This window comes from Sapajus apella, unplaced genomic scaffold (genome assembly GCF_009761245.1).
Source record: "Sapajus apella isolate SASKATOON/1434 unplaced genomic scaffold, GSC_monkey_1.0 scaffold161, whole genome shotgun sequence".
In the NCBI taxonomy this organism is placed as follows: domain Eukaryota; kingdom Metazoa; phylum Chordata; class Mammalia; order Primates; family Cebidae; genus Sapajus; species Sapajus apella.
Window position 1 is genome coordinate 518,451 of NW_022437101.1, and position 27,072 is coordinate 545,522.

General features: G+C 38.1%; 1 protein-coding gene across 9 annotated transcripts in view; it reads right to left on the reverse strand.

The window, feature by feature from the left end:
- PTPN20 (protein tyrosine phosphatase non-receptor type 20) overlaps window positions 1-26,778 on the reverse strand; it is a 103,274-nt gene extending 76,496 nt beyond the window's left edge. For 6 of the 9 annotated variants that reach the window (XM_032266885.1, XM_032266880.1, XM_032266873.1 and 3 more), the window contains exons 1-2: window positions 26,674-26,763; window positions 1,269-1,425 (exon numbers count right to left, since the gene is read on the reverse strand). In XM_032266885.1, the coding sequence (XP_032122776.1) occupies window positions 1,269-1,302 (34 nt within the window). In that variant the 5' untranslated portion in view covers window positions 1,303-1,425; window positions 26,674-26,763. Of the gene's footprint in view, window positions 1-1,268; window positions 1,426-7,860; window positions 8,251-26,673 lie in introns of those variants that run through there. The other 3 variants (XM_032266882.1, XM_032266871.1, XM_032266872.1) reach the window with 2 other exon arrangements.
- Between the last annotated feature and the right edge of the window lie 294 nt (window positions 26,779-27,072).

Sequence of the window (27,072 nt, forward strand, 5' to 3'; positions counted from 1 at the left end):
TCCCTGATTTCAAAATACACTACAAATCTATAGTAACCACAAAATCATGACACTGGCATAAAAACAGACACATATACCTCTGGAATAGACTAGAGAACTCAGAAATAAATTAATATGTTTACAGTCAACTCTTTCACAACAAGACACAAAGAACATGTATTGGGGACAAGATAATCTCTTCCATAAATGGTGTTGGGAACAACTGGATATTACTATGCAGAATAAACTTAGACTCCTATCCTTCACCTTACACAAATATTGCATAATCTTACTTATAGATGGAATCCAGACTCACAAAAGCAGATAGCAGAATTGTGGTTGCCAGGGCATGGGGGAAGGAGGAAATGGGGAGTCGTGGGTCAGATTGCATCAAATATCAGTTATACAAGATGATTAAGTTCTGAAGATCTGATGTATAGCATAATACATACAATATTGTATTGTAAAGATATTTGCTAAGAGGGTAGATCTTATGTTTGTAATACACACATACACATAGAAAGAAAATGGTAACTATGTGGGGTGATGAATATGTTAGCTTAATTTTGGTAATCATTTCACAGTGTACAGACAAATCAAAACATCAAGTTATATACCTTACATATACACAACTTTTGTCAATTATACCTCAATAAAGATTGGAAAAACACCTCTAGGGAGGAAGCAACAATAATGGCAAGGAGGGCAGGTAGAAGAGTGTATAGAAGATGGGCTGAATGTAAAAGGAATGAGAAAAGGCATAAAAGAAATACTGAAAAATGATGGCAAGCTGCTAATATTTTAAGCAAGACAATAACAATATAGGTTGGCTAGGAGACAGCTAAGTTTTAACTAAAACATAGCATTAGTATGATGTATCAAAAACTTTAGAAATGTGTATGCTTTGAGTTCACATCTCACAAAATTATGGAAACAAACAGCTTCGTGGCAGATTACAGGTTGTTTTTATTGTCTTGTTGTTTTGTCTGTTTTGGTGTTTTTTTGTACTTCCAAAATTCTTCACAATAACCCTATATTATATTTATAATCAGGAAAAAAATGTTATTTGTAAAGAGTAAAGTAAAACACTAGAGTCTAACTGTTGGTTCTCTAAGTGTGATGGCTTATAAGAAATGCAGAGTCTTGCCTCCCCTCCCCCATGAAGACACAGGCAATCACAATATACAGGATAATGATCCACAGGTGGTCCCTATGCAAATCTATAGTTTGAGAGGCACTGTTATAACTCTTTCTGATCCCATATCCAGAAAAGTGGATGATGCACCTACCAGACTCTGCTCTAAAGTCCCTGGGTGAAGACATGTTGTCTCCATCCCCCAAATGAGACTGGTAAAAGGCTTCTTCAGATATGGAGCCTTAAAGTCCTGTGAGCCAGGCCAAAGGTCTAATTAGTATCCTGGGGACCAAGAAACAATTTTTGTTCACCTGGTAAAACACACAAAGCCAAAGATTTTTCTTTTAGACAATTGGAGCTATCATAGCTTTGACATATTATTATTCATCAATTTAAAATATTTAAAACAGTGTAATTTTAAAGACAATTAAAATAAATTTCATTTGAAATTTTATCAAATATTTTCTAGATATTCCTTGAGAACTAGAGATACATTTATTTATCAAATATTAGCATTTAAATATATTATGCCTTGCATTCCACAAATAAATATGTGAATGGCCCTCCACTCCAATGATGGATCTCTTTATATAAATACACACACACACACACACACACACACACACACACACACAAATTCAATCAGTGTCACTCAATGGAAACTCAATTATTTAAATGCCACACCTAAGCTAAATTAGGTACTGAGAATTCAATACTGAATAAATAAGAATTAATTACAAAGCCCATCTTCAAGGAGTTCTTGTTCATTCAATCTATAAAAAGTTCTCACACAAAATATTTTTTCTTTTCTAATCCTTGCCTTAAGTGGCCTGTAGGCCATGCTACATTGCTGCCATTGGTTAAAACCAAGAATACTTTTTGTCTGGAGATCTTTCCATTAAATACCTGCAAATAAAATGGTATTCCTATAATCTGAATCTAAAATTAATGTTGTAAAATAGATTTATTTTAAAACTTTGAGATATAGGTGTTAAAAAATTATTTAAGGCTGGGTGTGGTGGCTCATGCCTACAATCCTAGCACTTTGGGAGATCGAGGCAGGAGGATTTCTTGAGCTCAGGAGTTCAAGACCAGCCAGGACAATTGTGTGAAACCCTGTCTCTACAAAAATTAGTCAGGTGTGGTGGCATGTACCTGTGGTCCCAGCTACTCCAGAAGCTGAGGTGGGAGGATGGCTTGAGCCCAGGAGGTGAAAAACGCAGTGAGCCAAGATCATGCCACTGCAGTCCAGCCTGGGCAACAGAGCCAGACCCTGTAGCTAAATAAATAAATTTAAAATGTGAAGGTAAGGCAAAAAGATAAGTGTCATGTACCTTCAATGTCATACAATAACGACGGGCCATCCCAAAGATTACTTACGTGGGGAAATTGTACTTTATTCATTTCATTGTTCACTACCGATTAAAAGTCCAGCAGGGATACAAATAATTTCTGTCTGATAAGGTAACAGTAAAGATTATAATTTATGTCTGTCTGGCATTAACCAGGTTTTCTTAATCTAATCTAGCATTCTTACTCTAACATTGGTTTAAAATGTCAGTGAAAAACCTAGATCCTCAAACTGTTCTTTGAACTACCTTTGCCATCTTCCTGGTTTCTTCACTAATTAATACTATTGAGTAAAATCTTTAACCTGGTTTCATTTCAAATTTGTATGAGTCGCATTTTTAATTTTTAAAAAACATGACTTTGACAAGGGGAAGAATATATTTTTTAAATAGGAGGACAGGGCTAGGCACAGTGGCTCACACTTATAATCCCAGCACTTCGGGAGGCCAAGGTCGGAAGATCACTTGAGTTCAAGAGTTTGAGGCCAGCCTGGGCAACCAAGTGAGATCTTCTATCTACCAAAAATGAAAAAAAAAAAAAATAGCCAGGTATTGTGGCACTCACCTGTAGTCCCAGCTACTTGGGCAGCTAAGGCAGGAGGATCACTTGAGCCTGGGAGATGGAGGCTGCAATAAGTTATGATTACGCCACTGTACTCCAGCCTGCACAAGAGAGCAAGACTCTGTGTTAAAAACAAAAACAAAACGATGGCAGTGGTCTTGTGACTGAGAGTAAGGTAACAGATTTCACGAGGAGCCTTCCCTAGAAGCAGACATGAGATACTGAAGACCTCAGAATTAACTGAGAACCTCTAAGAATGACACCTAAGCTTCTGTCTCCCAAGTATGTGATTGAAAATATATAAAATAGTACAATTTTAATTAAAGACAAAATAAATTTTGTTTTACACTCCTTGATAACTGGAGACATTCTTAGTAATTCAAATACTGGGATTTAAAAATGTTATATCTTGCGTTCCACAAATATGTGAATGGCCTTCCACCCCAATGACTTATCCTCTTTATATGAATACACACACACATTAGTAAGATCTCTTTAGTGCACAGATGAATAGACTAAAATCCTTATCAATCCATACCAACAGTCAGTTGTTCATACCATCCATAAAAGTATCAGAACAGCTTTGATCAGAAATGAATGCCTAATCCTAGTATTTTAGTAAATAACAGTGCAGTAAATCACAGATAATCCTACAGAAACACAAGAATTAAATAGATAGATTTCCGTTTCCTGACATGTTTCTAGTATATATTAAAATAGACAAAACAAAGCAATATTTACATGATTAACATTTAATTCAATTTTGAGTTGCAGCTACTATAGTAAATCAGTAATAATATAAGATCATACAAGTCAACATCAACATATATGTACTGAAATTTTAGGTAGTTTATGAGGTCTACAATATAAATTGTAAACTATATAATAAAAGCAAAATCTTCATTTGCAGAAGAAAACTTTTCAGAAAATATAGTGCAAGCTTTTACCATATTTCCCACCTCCCCCCACCCTCAAGCTTGGCTAAATATGCCCTGGAAGTGCTTCCCCTATAAGCTCCATGTTTTATAATGATTTCCAGACTCATCGCCTCAGGTTGGACCATAAGTATCTTGAGGACAGAAACTAAGATTTTCACTTTTGAATATCCAACCACTAGACTAACACATTGGAGATATGCAAGAAATGTTCAAGGCACTAATTAGTTAATTCCATAAGAATGTGTATGTAACACCAGGTAACTAATTTGCATGTCCACATCAAGAACTCTTGAGAAGTCACAGAGGTGTCACTTGAATGATATAGGCACTTGGTCCCTGAGGGAAAGACTGTGAAAGATATTTGGGAACCAGTGGTCAGGTCTATAAGATAAAGGTTTCCCTCCAACTCCTGGGGAAGGTGCAACAGTATAAAAAGTAGAGAATTTGCCCTGATAAAAGGGAAATCCTTGAAATAGTATTACGGTACTTACTCTGTGATAGAGCACTGGGGATAGAGGAACAAAAGCTCCAATATGACACAAAGTGATCCTATCTAATCATTAAAAATAAAAAAAAAAGAAAAGAAAAAATACAAGTGTTTGTTTTGCTCAGGAAACAAAAGCAAAACACCTTGCCTCAGGTGTCAGGGTGACACAATTGGGGAGTCAATGAACACTGTACATATTCCCAAATTCTCAGCTGGGACACTATTTTCAGTCTATCACAAACTGGCAAAACTGCAGCAGATGCTAACAAAGATTATTTCTTCACAGTGGACTTTGGGTTGAGTGTAAGATGCCAAGATATACAATTTAAAATGGCATGCTCAGCACCTTGGGCCCCTGGCAGTTCTTAGCACCAGGGCTGGAGCCACTTCAAATTCTTATGAAAGTTCTATCATACACTACTCCCTGAGACCTACACTACCCTGAAGAGAAGGGAATGAAAGAAGTTTCAAATGCTCAATAGTACTGACTCTTGCCCTACCTGTGGTCACCCCAGGGATAATAGTTCCTTCCTCTGAAATCTATATTTCTTGAGATTAATTTCTCAGCAAAAGCTTTTTTGACTACTAGTAATTATTTGGCATGTTTTATGCCCTTTAAGAATGGTTTTTAGTTCTTTATAAGAAATGATGGTGTTGCTTTTTCTGATTATAAACCATTAAGCAACGTAATTCAGTGGTTTATTAATCAATCATTCTCTGCAGTATGTGAGCATGATGGCTGGGGACTCGGAGGGAAGCAGGGAGAAGTGAAGTGCTGAAGTGCTACCTCCAGAGCCACTGACAGCTCTGGGCAATGCAGTCAGGCAAAACAAGAAAAATAAAATAAAGGATTCACACTGGGACAGAAAAGAGAAAATCGTCTTTGCTTGCAAAGTTAAAAGCTTTATACATAATTACACTTCAGTACAATTGATTTTTAAAAAGCCACAAAAGATAATGTACTTCAATTAAAAATAGAAACACTTGTACAAAGATAATATTAAGTTATTAATGAAAGTTTAAACATTAAAAAATAGTTGTTACCAATCCATCATAGACATGAGAACAAACTGTTACCATCTGTGTTAACAGCAAGCTGATTAAAGATTACTCTGAGCCTTCATTGGAATAATGTTAGACTTAAGGTTCCAAAGGCACTGGAACCCTATGTCAACAATGCTTCACCCCTTGAAACCCAGGGACTGATGATATATTTGGATGAGCTACATTCTGAGCAAATACTTTTTCAATTATTAGAATGGTCCAAGTAAAAGTGATGAATGACTTAAGAAGTCTTTCCAAAATGACTCTGTTATCTGGATGCCTCTGCTATTAAGGCGCCAAGGTAAACAACCTTCTACTGTTTGTTTCACTCATGATATAAATTATTTTGACATATCCCCTCCAGTCTCCTGAACCTCAGGTCCATCTGTTTGTCCATCTGTCTGTTGAAACTTCTTTTCTTCCCTCCTTCCTACATTCCTCTCTTTCTCTTTTGGAAGTGTATCAGTAATTATAAGAGGATGCTTTACTTCAAGATACACAATTCCTGTACCTCTACTCAGTGTTTCCAAGTAAAAGAGTTCACTGCTCAGTGTGTTAGAAGCCAATACTTCGGCACCAGGTTTTTGAGAAAAGGACTATTTTTTTTGTAGGTGCTAAGAACAAGGAGACAGGAGTCTAGCCCAAATCCGTCTCCCTGTACTGGCTTAAAGGCATCATTTTTATTAGAAAATGCTTAGGGAGTGAATTTTGAAATGAGTAGGAGATTCGTAGACGGAAACTGGGGTCTGAAGAGTCCTTCGGTATGTGCAGTATCTCTTATGCTATCTCATGGGTCACATATGTAAATTCGGGGAGAGTTAGTACAAAACACACAGCAGAAATTTGGGCTGTGGCATCAGCAAGCTCATTCTGTGTAGACTCTAGTTGGCTATATTGGTTTCAACTGATTTCAGCCAGTTTTGTTATCTTAAAAGAAGAGAGAATTTCAGCTTTTCAGAAAGTTGTTTTTATCAACCAATCCTATAAGCTCAAAAATTTCTCTTTGCCACTGGTTAACTCTTTGGGGCATCATTTCATTAGTAGACCTTGGCTTCCATAATCCAAAGAACTACTTATTTATAGGGTGCAGCTGAACTATTTCCATAACTGAGATCATGTCAGTCAGGAATGTATGTACATTACATATGTGTGCAGACAAGAGTTCATGACTTCACCTAGCAGGTCCAAGACTACTACGCTCCTTAGGAATGCCTGCTTACAAAGCTGGTCCTTGGCTGATATCTGGGAACTTGGTAAAACCACTGCCTACACTAATATAAAATTTTTCTAAATGAACCTCAGGTCCATCTGTTTGTCTGTCTGTCAAGTAGCTCATTTTTCCTAAAACATCTGCTTTCCTTCTAGGTATCTGGAATTTCAATGACTGCTACCAGTCACACTGACAGCCCTGATAAAGACCCTAAACTCTTAGGCTCAGATGAGTTTTCCTGATAGACAACACTTCACACAGTTTTCCATACCTTGTCATTCAGAAAATTAAGTGCATCCTATGTGAATCCACTAGAAGATTCTGGGAAGCTTTTATCTGATTTCCCTTTACTGACTTTGCTTTGTACTGTTTCAGTGTAATATATCTTAGCCATGAATGTGACTACCTGCTGAATCCTATGAGTTCTTCTATCCAATCACTGAAACTGGGAGTAATCTTAGAGAGCCCTGATAAAGGCTATCATGGGAAATACACTGTCATCCTCATTAACAGACCCTACTTAGTTATATCTTACCTCCTAAGTTCCTGCCTTATACTTCCCAGGAAAGAAAAAAACTACACAGCAATACCTAAACAGCATCCCAGGGTAATCATAGAACAGCCATCTCTACAAAAGAAGGAAAAATGAACTGTATAATGTTGCAGTATTTTTACTGCAAATAATTTTGCATACAAGGCTTACCTAAATCTGACCATTTTTGCACTAAATGTTTTTTAAAAGTAACAAGTTAACATCTTCTTAATATAGAACTATACCTAACAAAATTTAACTTGTTCTGCTATCATGAAAAAAGGAATTCCAGACAAATGTCTCATAATATACAGTCAATGGACATATATAAATAAGGACTAAAATTAGACTCAATAACAGATCATCAAACCCGGGAAAACTCCAAGTAAAATTATAACATACAGTTGTCCCTCCCACCTGAAACTCACCTAAGACTCATGCTTTCCTTCCAACATGCCTGTTCTGCCTATTCCCTCAAGACTCAGACTTCAAATAAGTTCCCTTTAAGTAGATATGAACGGTTTCACAATGGTTTCCAGAAAAACCAATATGCCACCTAAAGGACAAGGAAACATCTGCACTAAGAAAATGAAAAGAAGTCAGAGAGATAACTTACTGACTTACTCAGATCATATCCATTGGTCCACATATGTCTAAAGGCCAACCTTGTCCTTAATCTTTAGCCACTTAACCTGTAAGATAAAAGATTTAGAAAAGGGCTATCAGCAATAGGGATCTTTCGCTGATACAAAAATTTTTATATCCATAATCTTTCTCCTTAAAACACTGAAGACCATTAGTGATTCTTATAATACTCTTATCTGAACTGAGAGCTGTAGTCAGGCTCCTTTTAGAAGCCAACAGAGGAAAAAGAAAAGGCATGTTCCTACTCTTCTATCCTCTGTAGACATCTTCCCCATGATATGTTAATAGGGAGAAGAGAAAGCCAACCTTCTAGCTTTCTCATCATTTAATGGTTTGAACTTTGAGTTTCTGCAGACTGGTTAAAAAAAAAAAAAAGAACCAAGTTCTCCACATTTGAAATTTTTCCCTCTCCTGGCTCATCTTCCCCACCTTCTCCCTCCTCTGTGTTCCTCATAGTCGGATATGAGGTCAAAGGTGAAAAACGCTTCCCTGTGACAAGGCAGTGATGCCCAAGCCACTCACTTCTGGTAATAAAGCTGTTCCTAAAGAATAGCAAATGGTATTCATGTTTTGGGGGACTCTATGCTACTTAGAAGTGAGTGGCTAAAGTTGCATGGTGATTAACTAATTCAAGAAAAAAATAGATGAAAATAACAAACAGAAAAATAAATAGAAAGAGGTATGTCCTTAGCCTCAATCAGGTATTTCTAAAAAAGTGATTGGGAAGCTTTGGAGACCACCAGCCCCATACCTTCTCCAGTCACCAAACAACCCAGGCTGGATGTGGTTGCCTGGCAACCATACCTTCCATGTACTGAGCCACAAGTATGACTTTCAGGTGTGTGATCACAGCTCTTGATTGTGAAAGGAAAACGCTAAATCAATTCAGCAGGCTTTGAGTGTTTACAATGTGCCAGTCACTGTATCAGAGATGTAGATCCAGAGATGATGCAATAACCTCTGCCTCCAAAGAGCTCACAGTTTAGTGGACATCTAGCAAAGTACCTCACTGATTCTTGACAATTCATATAATCATATCAATAGATGCAAAAAAGCATTTGACAAAATCCCAATTCCATCCTTGATTTAAAAAAAAAAATCTTAGAAAACTAGGACTAAAGGCAAACTTTCTCAACTCGATAAAAAAATATCTACAAAAAAATCTACAGGTAACTTAACCGTGAGAAACTAGAGGCTTTCCTCTAAGATAGGCAACAAGGCCAGGATGTTCTCTTTCAACACTCCTATTCAACATCATATACAATTTCTGACTAATTCAATAAAAAAGGCATACAGTTGAAAAGGAAAAAATAAAACTGCCTTGCTTCTCAGATGACAGGATATTATATAAAGTACCTCAACGAATAAACAACAACAATAAAAACTCCTGGAACTTAGCCAGGCACGGTGGCTCACACATGTAATCCCAGCACTTTGGGAGGCTGAGGCAGGTGGATCGCTTGAGGTCAGGAGTTTGAGACCAGCCTGACCAAGATGGCGAAGTCCTGTCTCTACTAAAAATACAAAAAATTAGCCAGGCATAGTGGCACACATCTGTATTCTCAGCTACATGGGAGGCTGAGGCAGAAGAATCACTTGAACCCAGGAGGCAGAGGTTGCAGTGAGCTGAGATCACACCATGCACTCCAGCCTGGGCAACACAGTGAGACTCCATCTCAAAATAAATAAATAAATAAAAACTCCTGGAACTTAATAAGCAATTATAGCAAGGCTGCAGAATACAAAGTTAATATGCAAAAGTCAATTCCTTTCCTATAAACCAGCAATTAACAGTTGGAATTGAAAATTTAAAACACAATATCATTTACATTAGCTGCCCCCCAAAAAATGAAATATATAAGTATAAATCTAACAAAATATATTCAGGACCTATATGAGTAACTCTACCAAACTTTGACAAAGGAAAGCAAATATCTAAACAAATGGAGAGATATTTCATGTTCATGGATAGAAAAACTCAATATTTTTAAGACCTCAATTCTTCCCAAAATGATTTATAGAGTCAATGCAATTCCAACAAAAATATCAGCAAATTGTTTCATGGATATCAACAAATTCTTTCTAAAGTTTATACGAAAAGGTAGAAAACCCAAAATGAGCAACAAAATACTAAAGCAGAACAAAGTTAGAAGACAGGTAATACAGGATTTCAAGACTTACTATAAAGCTGCAACAATCAAGACCACAAGGTACTGTTGAAAGAATAGACAAATAGATCAATGGAACAGAATAGAGTGTCCATATAAATGTACCCACACAAATGTAGTCAACTGATCTTTAGTAAAGAAGCAAAGACATAAGAATATTCTTTTCAACAAATGATGCTTGAACAGACCTTACACCTTTCACAAAAATTAACTCAAAATGAATCACAGGCCTAAATGTAAAACATAAAAATTCTCAAACTTCTAGAAGATAACTGTGTTGGTGCCCAAGGGCTACCATAACACAGTACCACAAACTGGATGGCTTAAAAGAAGAGAAAACAGATCTCGAAGCTAGAAGGCTTAAAACAAGGTGTCAGCAGGGCTGCACTCTACCAGAAGGCTCTAGGGGAGGATACTTCCTTGTCTCTTCCTGTTGGTTGGTGTTTACCAGAAATCCTTGGACAGCATGATTCGACTGGCTCACACAATTTAAACCACCATAGTTTTCTCTCCAATCCCCCAAAAGTCATGTCCTTACTGTGTGCAAAATACATTCACCCCATTTCAACATCTCCAGGAGACTTGACCCATTCCAGCATCAACTTTAAGTCCCGAGTTGCCTCTAAATATCAATTATAATGTCCCAAATATCATCTCCTAAATCATCTAAATCAGGTATATGTGAGACCGTGGGTATAGTCCATCCTGGTGCAAAGTTTCTCTCCCATGGACACTGAAACCCACAAAACAAGTTATCTGCTTCCACAATACAACAGGCATAAGACAAATGGTCCCCTTCCAAAAGGGAGAAACTAGAAGGAAAAAATGGTTCACAGGTCTCAAACAAGTCCAAAACATGGCAGGTAAATTTTCATTAGGTTTCCAGGGCCTGAGAGGGCTGTCTGGATCTATAAGTCACACATGTAATCTTTTCAGTGAATGTTTGTTCGGCCACGCCCATCCATGGTCCTTTTTCCAGAGTATGTTTCCTGAATTGGCTGAGAACTTTCAAACCTATCAAGTGCTGGTGCCTTTGCTTAACTATTCCTTCCTCAAGTTATCTCTTTCCTTTTGCATTTCACTATAAGCAGGGAGGAGAAACCATGGCCCCATCTTTCATGCTCGACTTAAAAATCTCCTCAGCTAAATATACAAGTTCATTGCCTACAAATTCTGCTTTCCACCCATACGTAAAACACAGTTCAGCCAAGTTTCTGCCACTCTGTAATAAGGATCACTTTTCCTCCAGTGTCTGATAATATGTTTACCCACTTCCTTTTTAAGGCCTCACAAGATGCATCTTTAAAGTTCATATTTCTAGTAACATTCTGTTCATGACAATATATGTATTCTCTAAGATGCAGAGAATCTACGATAGATGATTTTTCTATAATTCCCCTCTCTTCTGAGCCTTCACCAGAATCACCTTTAACATCTGTAATTCTACCAATAGTCTTTTCAAAGCAGTCTAGGCTTTTCATATTAAAATTCTTCCAGTCAACACAATTCCAAAGCCACTTCCATGTTTTTAGGTACTTATTACAACAGAAAAAGACTTCCTGGTATCAAAATATGTATTCATGTCCGATGGCTGCCATAACAAATTGCCACAAAGGGATGGCTTAACAAATCAGAAATGTATTCTCTCACAGTTCTGGGGGCAGAAGTCTGAAGGTAAGGTGGTGGCAAGGCCATGCCCTCTCTTAGGCCCCAGCGAAGGATGCTTCCTTGTCTCTTCCTAACTTTTGGTGGTTTCAGCAATCTTTGATGTTCCCTGGTTTATAGACATCCCACTCCAATTTCAGCCTCTGCTGTCACATGAATTTCTCCCTCTGTCTGTGTCCAAATTTCCCTGTTTCACAGGGACACTAGTCATTGCATTAGGACCTCAGCTTACATCTGCAAAGACCCTATTTCTAAATAAGGTTGGACTCATAGGTACCTGGGGTTAGAACTTTCTAACCCAAAATATTCTCTTAGGGTATAAAATAAAACCACACATCAATAATCCAAGAGAAAATCTAGGTGATCTTGGTTTTCACAATGAGTTTGTAAATATAACAACAAAAAATAATCCATGTAATGAAGTTGATAAGTTGGACTTCATTAAAATTAAAAACTTCTTTTCTGCAAAATACACTGTTAAGAGAGTAAAAAGACAAGCTACAGACCAGGAAAAAATGTTTGAAGAACACATACCTGATAGGGAATTTCTAATAAAAAAATATACAAAGACCCTTAATGCTCAACAATGAGAAAACAAACAACTTTATTTAAAAATTGGCAAAACAGGCATGCCACTGCAAATTCTGTGAAACAGGAGAAAAACTGTGAGTTCCCAAAGTGTAAAAGGGAGAAAACCTAACTCCAAACACACACCCCTACTGGGAATCTGAAAATCCAGATCACAGCAGAATTTAAACTTACCTAAAGATGGAAGGAATTTAGGGAGTCACACAAAATATAAAAGTAGAAGTAGCAGCAGGAAGTGCCTTGTATGCACTTCCAGTCTCCAGCTCAAGCACAGAGAAGCCATCCCTAACTATATCTCACCAAAACCCTTGAGGAAGACAATCAGCAGAATTGCAGAAGGGTTGCAGAGTGAAGAACGCTCCCAGATGAAACTGGTGGTGGTTTCAACTGGGCACAAATTTTCTTGAGTGGAGTCCAAGGAACAAAGAGGAGCTGCTGAAGATATAAACAAGTGCAGAAGCACAGGAACTGCCACCAACTGAGGGGGGGCAAGGTCTGAGTGGGCCACTGCAGGATATGTGGCCTCACCAGTTGCATGGGAGCTGAGTCAGGCCTCTTGCTACTGGCTATCCCTGACTTCCCTGGTGAACTATATAATACAACAGAGGGGGCCAAGATCCCCTATGGAACATAACCCCATTGACCTGAGAACCAAGCCCCATCCCTCACAGTGGCCTCAGCAAACCCTGTCCAAGGAGAGTCTGAGCCCAGACCTTGCTGCCACCTGATGGCATTCCCTACCTGCTCTGGTAGCTGAACACAAAACATAGAAACTCTGGGGAGCTTTATCCCCCGCCCACAGCCCCCATCACCTGAGAAGCCAAAATAGTTACCCTAGCCATCTTAGGGCAGACTTAGAGTCCCCTACTACTATCACAGCTGGTGCTCTCCTGAAAGCTCCACCTCCTAGCTAGAGGCCAACCAACCCAGGCCATTACAGCAACACAACAGAATAATCCTAATCTCAGAAAGGAGAAGTCAACACCTAATTCCACTGCCTGCAACATCCTGGCTAACCAGAGGTCCTAAATGTATCGACATGACAACCTCACTGTAGCATAACCAGCATTCAAGAAAGCCAGCACACTAAACATATCTACAACCAAGGACTCTCAGAGTCTACTTCACTTTCCTGCTACCTCTACCAGAGAAGATGCTGGTATCCACGGTGGGGGAATCTGAAGATGGATCACATCACAAGACTCTTTGCAGACACCCCCCAGCACCAGTCCAGAGCCTGGTAGCCCTGCTGGGTGGCTAGACTCAGAAGAGCAACAACAATTATTATAGTCCAGCTCTCAGGAAGTCTCATCCCTGAGGGAATGGGGAGAACACCACATCAAGGGATCACTCCGTGGGACAAGAGAATCTGAACAGTAGGCCTTGAGTTTCAGACCTCTCTACTGAAATAGTCTACTCAAATGAGAAAGAACCAGAAAAGTAATTATGGTAATAAGGCAGAACAAAATTCTCTTACACCCACAAAAGATCACACCAGCTCTCTAGCCAAAAAGAAATCTCTGAAGTGCCACATAAAGAATTCAGAAGGTTGATTATTAAGCTACTCAAGGAGATACCAGAGAAAAGTAAAAAAAAAAAAAAAAACACTTAAATTTTTAAAAAATACAGTGTATAAATGAAAAATTCTCCAGAGAAATAGATATCATAAAGAAAAAAAAAACACAACTTCTGAAAATGAAAGATACTCTGAGAGAAATACAAAATTCAGTGGGAAGTTTCAACAATAGACTAGAATAAATAGAAGAAAGAATTTCAGAGCTCTAAGACAAGGCTTTTGAATTAACATAATCAGACAAAGACAAAAAAAATAATTTTTAAAAAATGAACAAAGCTCCAAGAAATGTGGAATAATGTTAAATGACCAAACTAAGAATAATTGATGTTTCTGAGGATAAAGAGAAATCTAAAAGTTTGGAAAACTTATTTGAGAGAATAATTGAGGAAAAATTCCCTGGCCTTTTTAGATATCTAGACATCCAAATACAAGAAGCTCAAAAAACACCTGGGAAATGCATTGCAAAAAAGATCATCACCTAGTCACAGTCATCAGGTTAAAGTCAAGGAGAAGAAAAGAATCTTGAGCTGTGAGACAAAAGCATGATCACCTATAAAGAAAAACTTACCAGATTAACAGCAGACTTAGCAGAAACCTTACAAGCCAGAAGGGATCAGAGTCCTATCTTTAGCCTCCTGAAACAAAATAATTGTCAGCCAAGAATTTTGCATTCAGCAAAACTAAGCTTCATAAATGAAGGAGAGATTAAAATATTTTTCAGATAAACAAATGCTGATAGAATGTGCCACTAATAAGCCAGCACTACAAGAAATGCTTAAAGGGGTTTTAAACCTTGAAAAAAACACTCAAAATACACCAAAATAGAACCTCCTGAAAGCATAAATCTCACAGGGTCTATAAAACGATAATACAACCAAAAAAAGGTATTAAGGCAATAACTAGCATGATGAATAAAACAATACCTCACACCTCAATACTAGCATTGAATGTAAATGGCTGAAATGCTCCACTTAAAAGATACAGAATGGCAGAATGGATAAAAATCCACTAGCCAAGTATTTGCTGTATTTAGGAGACTCACCTAACACATAAGGTCTCACATAAAAGGATTAGTCCAACAGGAAAACATCACAATCCTAAAAACATATACACCCAACACTGGAGCTCACAAATTTATAAAACAATTGCTGCTACACCTAAGAAATGTGACAGATGGCAACACAATAATATTGAGGGACTTCAATACTCCACTGACAGCACTACGCAGGTCATCAAGACAGTCAGCAAAGAAACAATGGGCTTAAGCTACACTCTTGAGCAAACGAACTTAAAAGATATTTACAGAATATTCTACCCAACAAATGCAGAATATGCAATATTTTCTTCAACACATGGAACATTCTCCAAGAAAGATCATATAATAGTTTACCAAACAGTCTCAATAAATTCAGAAAATCAAAATTATTTAAGTATTCTTTAGGATCCCAGTGGAACAAACCTGGAAATTAACTCCAAAAGAAACCCTTGAAACTGTACAAATACATGGAAATCAATTAATTAATTAATCTGCTCTTGAATGATCTTTGGGTCAACAATGAAATCAAGACAGAAATTAAAAATTCTTTGAGTTGAACAAAAATAGTGAAATAAATTATCAAAACCTCTAGGATATAGCAAAAGCAATGCTAAGAGGAAAGTTCATTGCATTAAATACCTACATCAAAAAGTCTGAAAGAGCACAAACAATCTAAGGCCACACCTCAAGAAACTAGAGAAATAAGAACAAACTAAACACAAACCAACCAGAATAAAAGAAATAACAAAGATCAGAGCAGAACTAAATAAAATGAAACAAAAAACACAAAAGATAAATGAAACAAACAGCTGGTTCTTTGAAAAGATCAACAAAATAGATAGACCATTAGCGAAATTAACCAAGAGAGAAGATCCAAATAAACTCAATAAGAAAAAAAAGTCCAACAACAACAACAACAACAAAAGCCCCAGACCAGATGGATTACTGGCTGTATTTTATCAGATATCCAAAGAATAATTGGTACCAATCTTATTGAAACTGTTCCAAAAGACAGAGAAAGATAATTCTCCCTAAATCATTCTGTGAAGCCAAAACCAGAAAAGGACATAACAAAAAAAGAAAACTATAAACCAATACCCCTGATGAACATAGATGCAAAAAACCTCAACAAAATACTAGCTAAGAGAATGTGAATCCAACAGCATATCAAAAAGATGATATGCCATGATCAAATGGGTTTAATATCAGGGATGCAGGGATAGTTTAACATACACAAGAAGATAAATGTGATATATCGCATAAATAGAATTAAAAACAAAAAATCACATGATTATCTCAATAGATACAGGAAAAGCATTTGACAAAATCCAGCATCCCTCAGCAAAACTGGCACAGAAAAAACATACCTCAAGGTAATAAAAACCATCTATGACAAACCCACAACCAACATTATACTGAACAGGGAAAGGTTGAAAGCATTCCCCCTGAGAACTGGAGCAAGACAAGGATGCCCACTTTCAACATTTCTATTCAACATAGCACTGGAAGTCCTAGCCAGAATAATCAGACAGAAAAAAAAAATAAAATAAAGGGCATCCAAATTGGTAAAGAGGAAGTCAAACTGTCACTGTTCACCAATGATATGACTGTATACCTAGAAATCCCTAAAAACTCATTCAAAAAGCTCATAGATCTGATAAATTCAGTAAGTTTCAAGATACAAAATCAATGTACACAAATCAGTAGCACTACTACACCCCAACAATAACCAAGCTGAGAAACAAATCAAGAACGCAATCCCTTTTACAACAGCTGCAAAAATAAAAATAAAAATAAAATACTTAGTAATACACCTAACCAAGGAGGGGAAGGATCTCTACAAGGAAAACTACAAAATACTGGTAAAAGGAATCAGTGATGACACAAACAAATGGAAATACCATGTTCACGGATGGGTAAAATCAATATTGTGAAAATCACTAAACTGCCTAGAGCAATGTACAGATTCAATGCAATTCCAATCAAAGTGCCATCATCATTCTTCACAGAACTAGAAAAAAATCCTAAAATTCATATGAAACCAAAAAAGAACACAGATAGCCAAAGCAACATTAACCAAAAAGAACAAATCTGGAGGCATCATATTACCCCACTTCAAACTATACTACAAGGCCATAGTTACCAAAGCAGCATGGTACTGATATAAAAATAGGCATGTAGACCAATGGAACAGAATAGAGAACCTAGAAATAAAGCTAAATACAGCCAACTGATCTTTGACAAAGCAAGCAAAAACATAAAGTCAGGAAAGGACACTCTGTTGTTCAACAAATTCTGTTATTTACCAGTGGGAAAAGTGTCATTTCCCCACTTTATGGTGCTGGGATAACTGGCAAGCCACATGCAGAAGAATTAAAATGAATCCTCACCTCTCACCTTATACAAAAATCAACTTGAGATGGATCAAAGACTTAAATCTAAAGACCTAAAGCCATAAAAATTCTAGAAGATAACATTGGCAAAACTCTTCTAGATATTGGCTTAGGCAAAGGCTTCATGACCAAGAACCCAAAAGCAAATGCAATAAAAACAAAAATAAATAGATGGAACCTGATGAACCTAAAAAGCTTCTGCACCACAAAAATAATCAGCAGAGTAAACAAACAACCCACAGAATAGGAGAAAATATTTACAAACTATGCATCCAACAAAGGACAAATTTCCAGAATCTACAAGAACTCAAACAAATCAGCAAGGGAAAAAAAAAAAAGTCAAAAAATAGTCAAAGGATGTGAATAGACAGTACTCAAAAGAAGATATACAAAGAGCCAACAAACATATGAAAAGATGCTCAACATAACTAATCATCAGAAAAATGCAAATCAAAACTATAATGAGATACCACTTTATTCCTATAAGAATGGCAATAATTAAAAAATAAAAAATAATACACGTTGGCATGGATGTGGTAAAAAGGGAACACATTTATACTGCTGGCAGGAATGTAAACCAGTACAACCACTATGGAAAACAGTATGGAGATTCCCTAAAGAACTAAAAGTATAACTACCATTTATCCAGCAATCTCACTACTGGGTATCTACTTAGAGGAAAAAAAGTCATTATATGAAAAAGACACGTGCACAGGCATGTTTATAGCAACATAATTCACAATTGCAAAAATAAAGAACCAGTCTAAATACCCATCAACCTAAGAGGAAATAAAATGTGATATATATATACACACCATGGAATACCACTCAGCCATAAAACGGAACAGAAAAAATGGCATTTGTAGCAACCTGAGTGGAGTTGGAGACCATTATTCTAAGTGAAATAACTCAGGAATGGAAAGCCAAATATCATGTATTCTCACTTATAAGTGGGGACTAAGCTGAGGATGAAAAGGAATAAGAATGATACAATGGACTTTGGGGACTTGAAGGGAAGTTGAAATGTGGGATAAGGGATAAAAGAATATACATTGGGTAAAGTGTACACTGCTCAGGTGGTGGGTGCACCAAAATTTCAGAAGTTACCACTAAGAAACTTATCTCTGTAACAAAAAAACCACCTGTTCTCCAAAAACTATTGAAATTTTTTTAATAAAAGGAGAAGAAACAAAAAATAAACTGGGCAAAATACCTAAATTGACACCTCATCAGAGAACTTATGGTGTTGGGCATCTTTTCATATGCTTATTTGCCACCTCTATAAGTTCTTATTGAAATTACAAATTAAAACAACAAGGTAATACTATGTACTTATTAGAATGGCTAAATCCCAAAAAACTGACAATAGAAAACAACAAGGTAATACTATGCACTTATTAGAATGGCTAAATCCCAAAAAACCGACAATAGCAAATGCTGTTGAGTATATGGAGCAACAGGAACACTCATTCATTATCAGTGGGAATGCAAACTGATACAGCCACTTTAAAGACACTTTAAGCAAATTCTTTCAAAATGATTCAGCAACTATACTCCTAGGTATTCACTTAATTAATCTGAAAACTCACATCCATACAAAATCTGCATTCAAATGTGTGTAGCTGCTTAACTCATAATCACCCAAAACTGGAAGCAACCAAGATGTAACTGTAATTTGAATAAACTGTGATATATCCATTGTGGAGACAAAAGTTACTCCATTTTGGATGTTAATCCACTATTCTGATTTCTGATGAACCCCAGTCATGGAAATGCCTCCTTGATTCCTACCTTATTTCCTATCCATAGTGTAAGAACATGTCAACCTTGATGTTATCACAAAAACTACAGGCAATGATGCATACCGAAATCTTGCCTGTTCTCAAGGGTTGTCTTTAATTGTCTATGGAGCATGTATATACCCTTTTCCTATGGTATATAAGACCTGAGTCTGGAGAGTAATGGTGTGAAAATCAACATGTCTTACTGCTGCCCAAGAACATATTTCTGTCCAAAATTTCCCCTTAAAAATCACCCTCTGCCAACAAACCAGATATGTTTGCCTCATTCTTTAATTTCTTGGCTCCTTCTATATTTGGGGGTTATTTTACATATATGGCCCTTTCAAAGAACATTTATTTAATGATAAACAATAAGCTATCAAGCTATAATAAGATACGGAGAAACACTAAAGTTTCTAAAGAAAAGCCAATTTGAAAGGCTATATACTACATAATTTCAACTATATGACATTGTAGAAAAAGCAAAGCTTTTAAGACAACAAAAATATCAGTAGTTAGTAAGGATTCAGAAGCTGAAGTGAAATAATGAATAGATGAAGCACAGAAGACTTTTAGGGCAATATAACTATTTTGCATGATACTATAATTGTGGATACATGACATTATACATTTGTCAAAAACTATATATATGTACAATAAAACTAGTGAACCCTAATGTAAACTAGAGACTTCAGTTAATACTAATCTATAGATACTGGTTTATTATCTATAACAAATGTACCAAACAAATGCAACATATTAATAACAGGGAAAACTGTGGAGCTGAGGAGTCATAGGATAACTTTCTGTAATATCTGTTCAATTTTTTTATAAAACTGTTCTAAAAGCAGTCTATAAAATAAAATTTTTAAGAGTGAAGAGAACAAGAATTTAAAAAGATAATTGTCTAAAGCAAAAATAATGACAATTAAATGGTGGCATTTATAACATATGTAGACATAAAATGTATGGCAATCATAGCACAAAGTTTGGGTGAGAAATAACAGAAGCACACTGTTGTAGGGTATATATTACATTATATGTGAAGTGATATATTATTTGAAGGTAGGCTGTGACAAACTTATATAGCCTAGAGTAACCACTAACAAAAAGAATAAAAAGAAGGAGAAGAAGTATGGAAGAGAAAAAGCAGAGGAAACAGGAGTGGTACTGGTATAAGAATAGACATATACCTCAGCAGGAAAGAACAGAGAGATTAGAAATAATTCACACATAGCAACAATTGATTTAGGAAAGGAAAGGTACCAAGATAATACAATGGGGATAGGATAGCGCTTTCAACAAACGTGTTGGGAAAATGAGACATCCATATACGGTATTATGAACTTCACCCCATATTCATATTATGTACAAAAATCAACTCAAAATAGATGATAAACCAAAATGCAAACTCTAAACCTATAAAACTTCTAGATGAAAACTTAGGGGAAAACTTTTGTGACACTGGATTATGCAAAAATTTCTTAAGACACTAAGCACAAACCACAAAAGAAATAATTGATAACTTGACTTCAAAAAAATTAAAATCTTCTGCTCTTCAAAAGACAGTATTTAAGAAAATGCAAAGTCAAGCCATAGTCTGTGAGAAGATATTTGCAAAAAACATATCTGAGAAAGGCTTTACATCCTAAATATACAGACCCTTATGACTCAAAAAGAGAACAACCCACGTTTAAATAAAACAGTCAAAAGATGTGTCAAAAGTACCAAGAGATACTTCACCAAAGACACACAGATGGCAAATAAATACATGAAAAGATGCTTAACACAAATGGCCAACATAAAAATGTAAAGGAAAACCATAATGAAATATTACTATATACCTATTAAAAATGGTAAAATCAAGCACACACACACAAACCAATACAAAGTGGTTCTAGTGAGAATGTGGAGCAAATAGAATCTCATGCATTGCTGCTGGGATCACTACTTATCATCCTGCTTTATTCTTCCCAAAAGCACTTTGTATTATCTTAAAGTTTGCTTACATATGTAAGTCCATATGTACCTTCTCACATGTTTATTGTCTATCTCCCCCAATATAAGTACTATGAGGCTGGCAACTTGGTCTGTCCTGTCATCACTGTGTCATTCTGGAACCAAGAACAGCATATGGCAATCTTTACATATTTGTTAAGAGTCAGGAAGGAGCAGAAAGAAAAGACACTAAGATATCTATGAGTGAATGTATGAAGGCAAGGAACCCAGTCACAGCAGTCTACAGAGGGGCAATCTACGTGCATAAGGGAAAATTAATTTAGACCACCAGGAAGCTGCATGGTATAACACAAGATTCCCAATTTCAGCTGCACATTAGAATTAGCTAGAGAGCTTTGCAAAATCCCAATTCCAGGCCACACCAAACCAACAAAATCAGAGTCTCTGAGAATGGAACACCAGCACTGGTAATTGAGACACAGTCTCGCTCTGTCACCAGGCTGGAGTGCAGTGGCATAATCGCGGATCATTGCAACCTCTGCTTCCCATGTTCCACTGATTCTCCTGCCTCAGTCTCCCAAATAGCTGGGACTACAGGCATGCACCACCACACCCAGCTAATTTTTGTATTTTCAGTAGAGATGGGGTTTCACCATGTTGGCCAGGATGGTCTCAATCTCTTGACCTCATGACCCGTCCACCTAGGCCTCCCAAAGTGCTGCTGAGATTACAGGCATAAGCCACCAAACCCTGCCAAGCACTTTCTATTTTAAAGTTCCTCAGGTGATCCCAGTGTGTACTCAAAGTTGAGAATCACTGAGAAAATGGAACCTAGATCTTGGAAATATACGCAACTAAATGTGCAAGCTACTTAACCTCAAACTTAACTTCCCTTGGCCTCAAAATTCTCATATATAAAATGGGAATTATACATACCTCCCACAGTTGCTGAAATATTGAGATTCTACATAAAGCTCTCAGGAAAGTCGCATCCTCAGGGGAAACTTGATCAAATCTTCATAGCTTAGTGTAAGAAATGCTAATTTTATCAACAATTCACATTTTTAATTGTTACCCGATTATCATATTGAACATTTACACTGGGGAAGTTCAGAAATGCTCATGTTTCCACTTTCCTGGTGGTAAAGTGCTGCCTGAAGCTAGGTTTATTTTAAATTTTCAAGAGCAAATAAACTATGGCAGGAAATCTAGCTGACTATGGCAGTGATTCTCAAACCTAGCTGCACATTAGAATCAACTGAGAATTTAAAAAAAAAAAAAATACACCATTGACCAGACCTAACCCAGGTCAAATTAAATCAGAGTCTCTGGGGTGGCTCCAGAACATCAGTACTTAAAAAAAAAAAAAAAAAAAAAAAAAGCTGATTGAAAGGTAATTGCAAAACATGGTCAGGGCTTAAAAGCACTGATTTGCACTAACAATATCCCATGATAACTGCACATCAGAGTCACTTGGGGAGCTCTTATGAAAATAGATTGATTCCAGAACCCTACCGAGACTTACTGATTCACAATCTATGGAAGTGGAGCCTGTCATTCTGCAAATCTTCATAAAGCTCCCCACTGGTGATTCTGATGCAAACTCACTGGGAACCACTACTTTATATCATACATTTACTCTCCATGTTGTATATCAGCAAAGATCATTTAGAACTTTCACTGGTCTCAAATGCCAAGCCTACCAGTCGCTTTTAATCAGTATCTGACACAACACATCATGGTAACTCCACAGATATTACACATCTTTTCACAACACTTTTATGTGCAGCCCACTGACCCACATCACTTACCATATGCTATGCCTAATAGTGGCTATGTAGTCCATTAGTCTTTCTAAACAAACTCCTCTAAACGGGCTGCTCATCTGGGAAAAGCAACATGAAATCACATTACTCCCCAAGCCTTATTCCCCTTTGCTAAGTGGTAAGTAATGCCAGGATTAATGAAATGAACTCCATTGATCAAATGAGTCTGAATGAAATCTGAGTTGTTTTCTGCACCTAGAAACAAACTATTATCTATTTGTTTCCCTCAGAGAGATGAACTCAGAGGAAACAAGAGTGATCCCTGAGGTGGAAGTAATATAGTGCACTGCAATTTTAAAACTCTACTTAGACACAATAACAGTACACTTCGAGAATTTTTCTTTTTTTTTAAAAACAGTCTCACATACTGGTGCCCAGGCTGGAGTGCAGTGGCACCATCTCTGCTCACTCAACCTCCACCTCCCAGGTTCAAGTAATTCTCCTGCCTCAGCTTCCCGAGTAGCTTGGATTACAGGCACCCACCACCACGCCCAGCTAATATTTTTGTAGTTTTAATAGAGACGGGGTTTCACTATGTTTGCCAGGCTAGTCTTGAACTCCTGTCCTCGTCACCCACCCACCTTGGCCTCCCAAAGTGCTGGGATTACAGGCATGAGCCAACACACCCTGTCAAATTAGTTTGATAGATCAAACCAATCAGGATGCATAACACCTTGGTAGTACTACCAGGCAGATGATAATAGTAGCATCTAAACAACCAGGCACTATGTTAGACATATTCAATATATTAACTCATGTGATTCTCAATTGCAATGATAATAACCCTATCAGGCAGGTACTACTATTATTTCCATTTTGTCAAAAAGAAACAAAGGCACACAGAAGTTAGATAATTTATTCAAAGTCTCATAGCTAATAAGTGGCAGTTTTCTGAAACCAGATAATATGGCTTTGGAGTTCAACAACTTTAAGTACTCCACTGCAGTGCAGATTAGTGAAGACCAAGCAGTTAAAAAAAAAAAAAAAGTTAATGTCTGCAGTAGAAACAGGAGATCAGGGTATGTGTACCTTGGGCAAGTTACTTAACCTCTTGGAGCCTACTTTTGCATCTGAAAAATCAGGATAATAATTGTACCTGCCTTGTAGAGTTGAAGTGGCAATTAAACAAGATTATGCATGAGATGTGCTTAGATAAGTGCTCAGCGCTTTTAGGAGCTCAGTCTATTATACTCGAGTGAGTTCAAACAGAAGCGCCACACACTGAGTTTGTTGAGAGTCCATCTTTATGCTGGCATCCGAGAGTTAGCTAAAGCTCAAACCTCTTAGCCAAGAACAATGGGCGGTCTACATTTTTATACCAGTTTAGGGTCAGGGGGCGGTAAGCAGATTATTACAGAAGCAGAAGGAGCAGGTTAGGGGGAAGGGGGGGCCTAACAAAAAGTTCTATTTAAAATTATTTTTTTACTCAGGATGTGCGGTAGCAGTGTGGGGTAGCAGTTACACAGTTAGATACAGTATGTACAGGGCTGGTGGGCCCTGTTTCTCAGAAAATTGGTTACAAAGATGCCAGGTGTCTCAGACCACAAGCTTTCAGAACAGAATGCCCTATATAACTCAGGGTGGGCAAACATAGCTCAGGGTGGGCAAAATGGAGTTGGCAGGATTGTTTAAAATGTATTCATTATAGCCAAGCTCAAGCTAAGGTATTTCAAGTCAATGTCAGCCATTATTATTATTATTTGTATTTTAATACAGCTTACGTGGTCAGGGAGAAATGAAATCTATGAAACGAAAAATTTTCCTGCCTATCTTAGATTTGCAGATTCTGTAGATTACTAGTACATCAGATCCAACATGAAATGCAGTCCTAAAAGATTTTCACAAAAACTTAGGGACGGTCACTGTGACAAACCCCAGCCCAACCAGTCCAGGACAATGGCTCTAAAAGGCAAACTCTCTCAATTATCAGTCTGTGTACATGTAACCACAACAAGAACCAGACTTCTGAGTAGCTGCAAACTGTAGTTCTCTGTGATTGGAGAAGATGCCACAGAACAGCCTGCCAGGTGGTAATTGTCAGCCCTTCTCAGTCACATGTGTATAAACAGAAAAGAAAAGCAAAATGAGGGCTCAAATAAAAAGCGTTAACACTCATCAGATGCCTGACACTCTATTAAATGTTTTCCATGCATTACTTCATTTAATCCTCTCGACACTCTTCCAAAGTTGAACACGACACCACCACACTGGTTTGTACCACTTAAGATACAGGACTACACATATCAAATGGATGCTCAGTGCTGTCTGGGAATCCAACTCTATTGGATTGGGCGAAAGTCCACTTTCACCCTCTCTAGGACTCTGTTACACGTCTGTTCTCCAAGTTCCCACAACTTTCCTCTCCCCTGCTGTCCTCCCTCTCAGCTGAGGACTGCCTGTACGGATAGACTCTCATGCTACCCCCAACAGTATCTGCACCTGTTATCTCAGCTTCTCCTCTGGTTACAACAGAGTAAGTGTCCCCGCTCATTTCAAAACCAATTACCCACCTGCTTAGGGTCTCCTCCTTTCTCAGGTATTCAACAACTACCCTCTACAATGTTCCCCTCTTTCATCTGCAGCAGTTTTTCCTTTTTATGAGTTTAATCACATTGGCATATAAACATTCTACTTTCTTCTATCTTGAAAAAAAAAAAAAAAAACTCTACCCAATCTTAAGGCCCCTCTTCTCCATTAGCATTGTTCTTGCCAAAATGACTAAAATCCTCCTAATTGCCAAAGTCATCTTACACAGTAACATTCAACATGGTTGACACTGCCTCCCTCCCTTTTTTGGCTTCCCTCCTCTTCTTTGTGTACACTATTGAACTAGATGTCTTCACCAGTCTCATATTTTAAATACAATGTATAGTATATGATGCTGATTCCAAAGGTCAACTCTAGTCCGACAACCTCCAGGACTTCAGATTTACATTTCTAAAAAGCATATTTGATATCTCAACCCAAATATCTACTAGATGATTTATGTGTGTATATTTCACATTAAAAAAATCTACCAGTTGACTGATAAATTGATAAATGGAGAGAAGGACGAATAGGTAATGTGAAAAATCAAATGTGCTAAATGTTCATGGCACCTGTAGGTGGTAACTGGCCAGAGTCCGCTGCAAAATTCTTCCCAGCTATGCTCTTTGTAAGTCTTCTGTTGGGAAAAACCTACTCGACATCTCAAACCTGTAACACATTCAAAACATAAGTACTGATTCCATGACTTCCAAAAATGAAACTTACCGCACCCTACAGTTTTCCTTGAGACACGGCTAGAATATGAGGGCCTTGCCTACCACGTTCATTGATATTCCGAGCTTCTTGAACAGTGTCTGGGACACAGGAGGCGTTCAAAATAGCTGCTGAATGGACTGATGAATTCATGTTTTTTCTTTCTAGGTCTCTCGACCTCTACAGGCCCTTGAGTCACTGGGAAGTTCTTGGCCATCTTAGCACCTGATGATGGCTTCTTATCAGTCATACCACAGCCCTGCTCCTCAGGATGCTGGTGGCCTTCCCCTGGCACCAAGCCATAGGGTTCCTGTCCCAGTCCCGTCACGCACAGGCGCCCAGACACGCGTCACAGTGCAGCTGGCATCACACGGCCAGGGCTGGGTCCTGCCCTCTGGCTGCAGCGACACTGCCTCACAGCCCAGGCTCTCCCGGGCAGCCTCCCGAGCCAGCGCCACAACCCATGCCTTGGGCCCCCTGCGCACCAACGACACCTTCTTCTTCATGCCCGGCCTCCCCGACGCCCCCTGCCCACCTGGCCCCCAGTCACCTTTCCTCACCTGGGCCTGCCGGCCTCCCCAACTGCCCCGCCGCAACCCCAGCAGCCTCGCCAGTTGGGTCCACGCCGAGCCAGCCGGCCTTCGTCGCGGTCCAATCCCACCTGCGCCCGCGAGCCTGCGCACTGGAGCCTCGCCCTGGGCCGCCCTCTGCCGGCCAGGCGCCGACTGACGGTGCCGCCCTCTACCGATCCTCCAAGGCACTGAGAGCCCATCGCAGACGCCGCTGTAATTTCCTGCGGGCCGTGCACCACCCTGCGCGCGTGCCCCTCTCCAAGACCAGGCTGATAATGCCAACAGCGCTCTGAACCATGCTCATATCCTGAACCACTAAGGACTGTGTTCTCCAGAAGTGCTCGACTGACCCACGCCTGCCCTCTAAGCCCCTACTGAGGCCTCAGA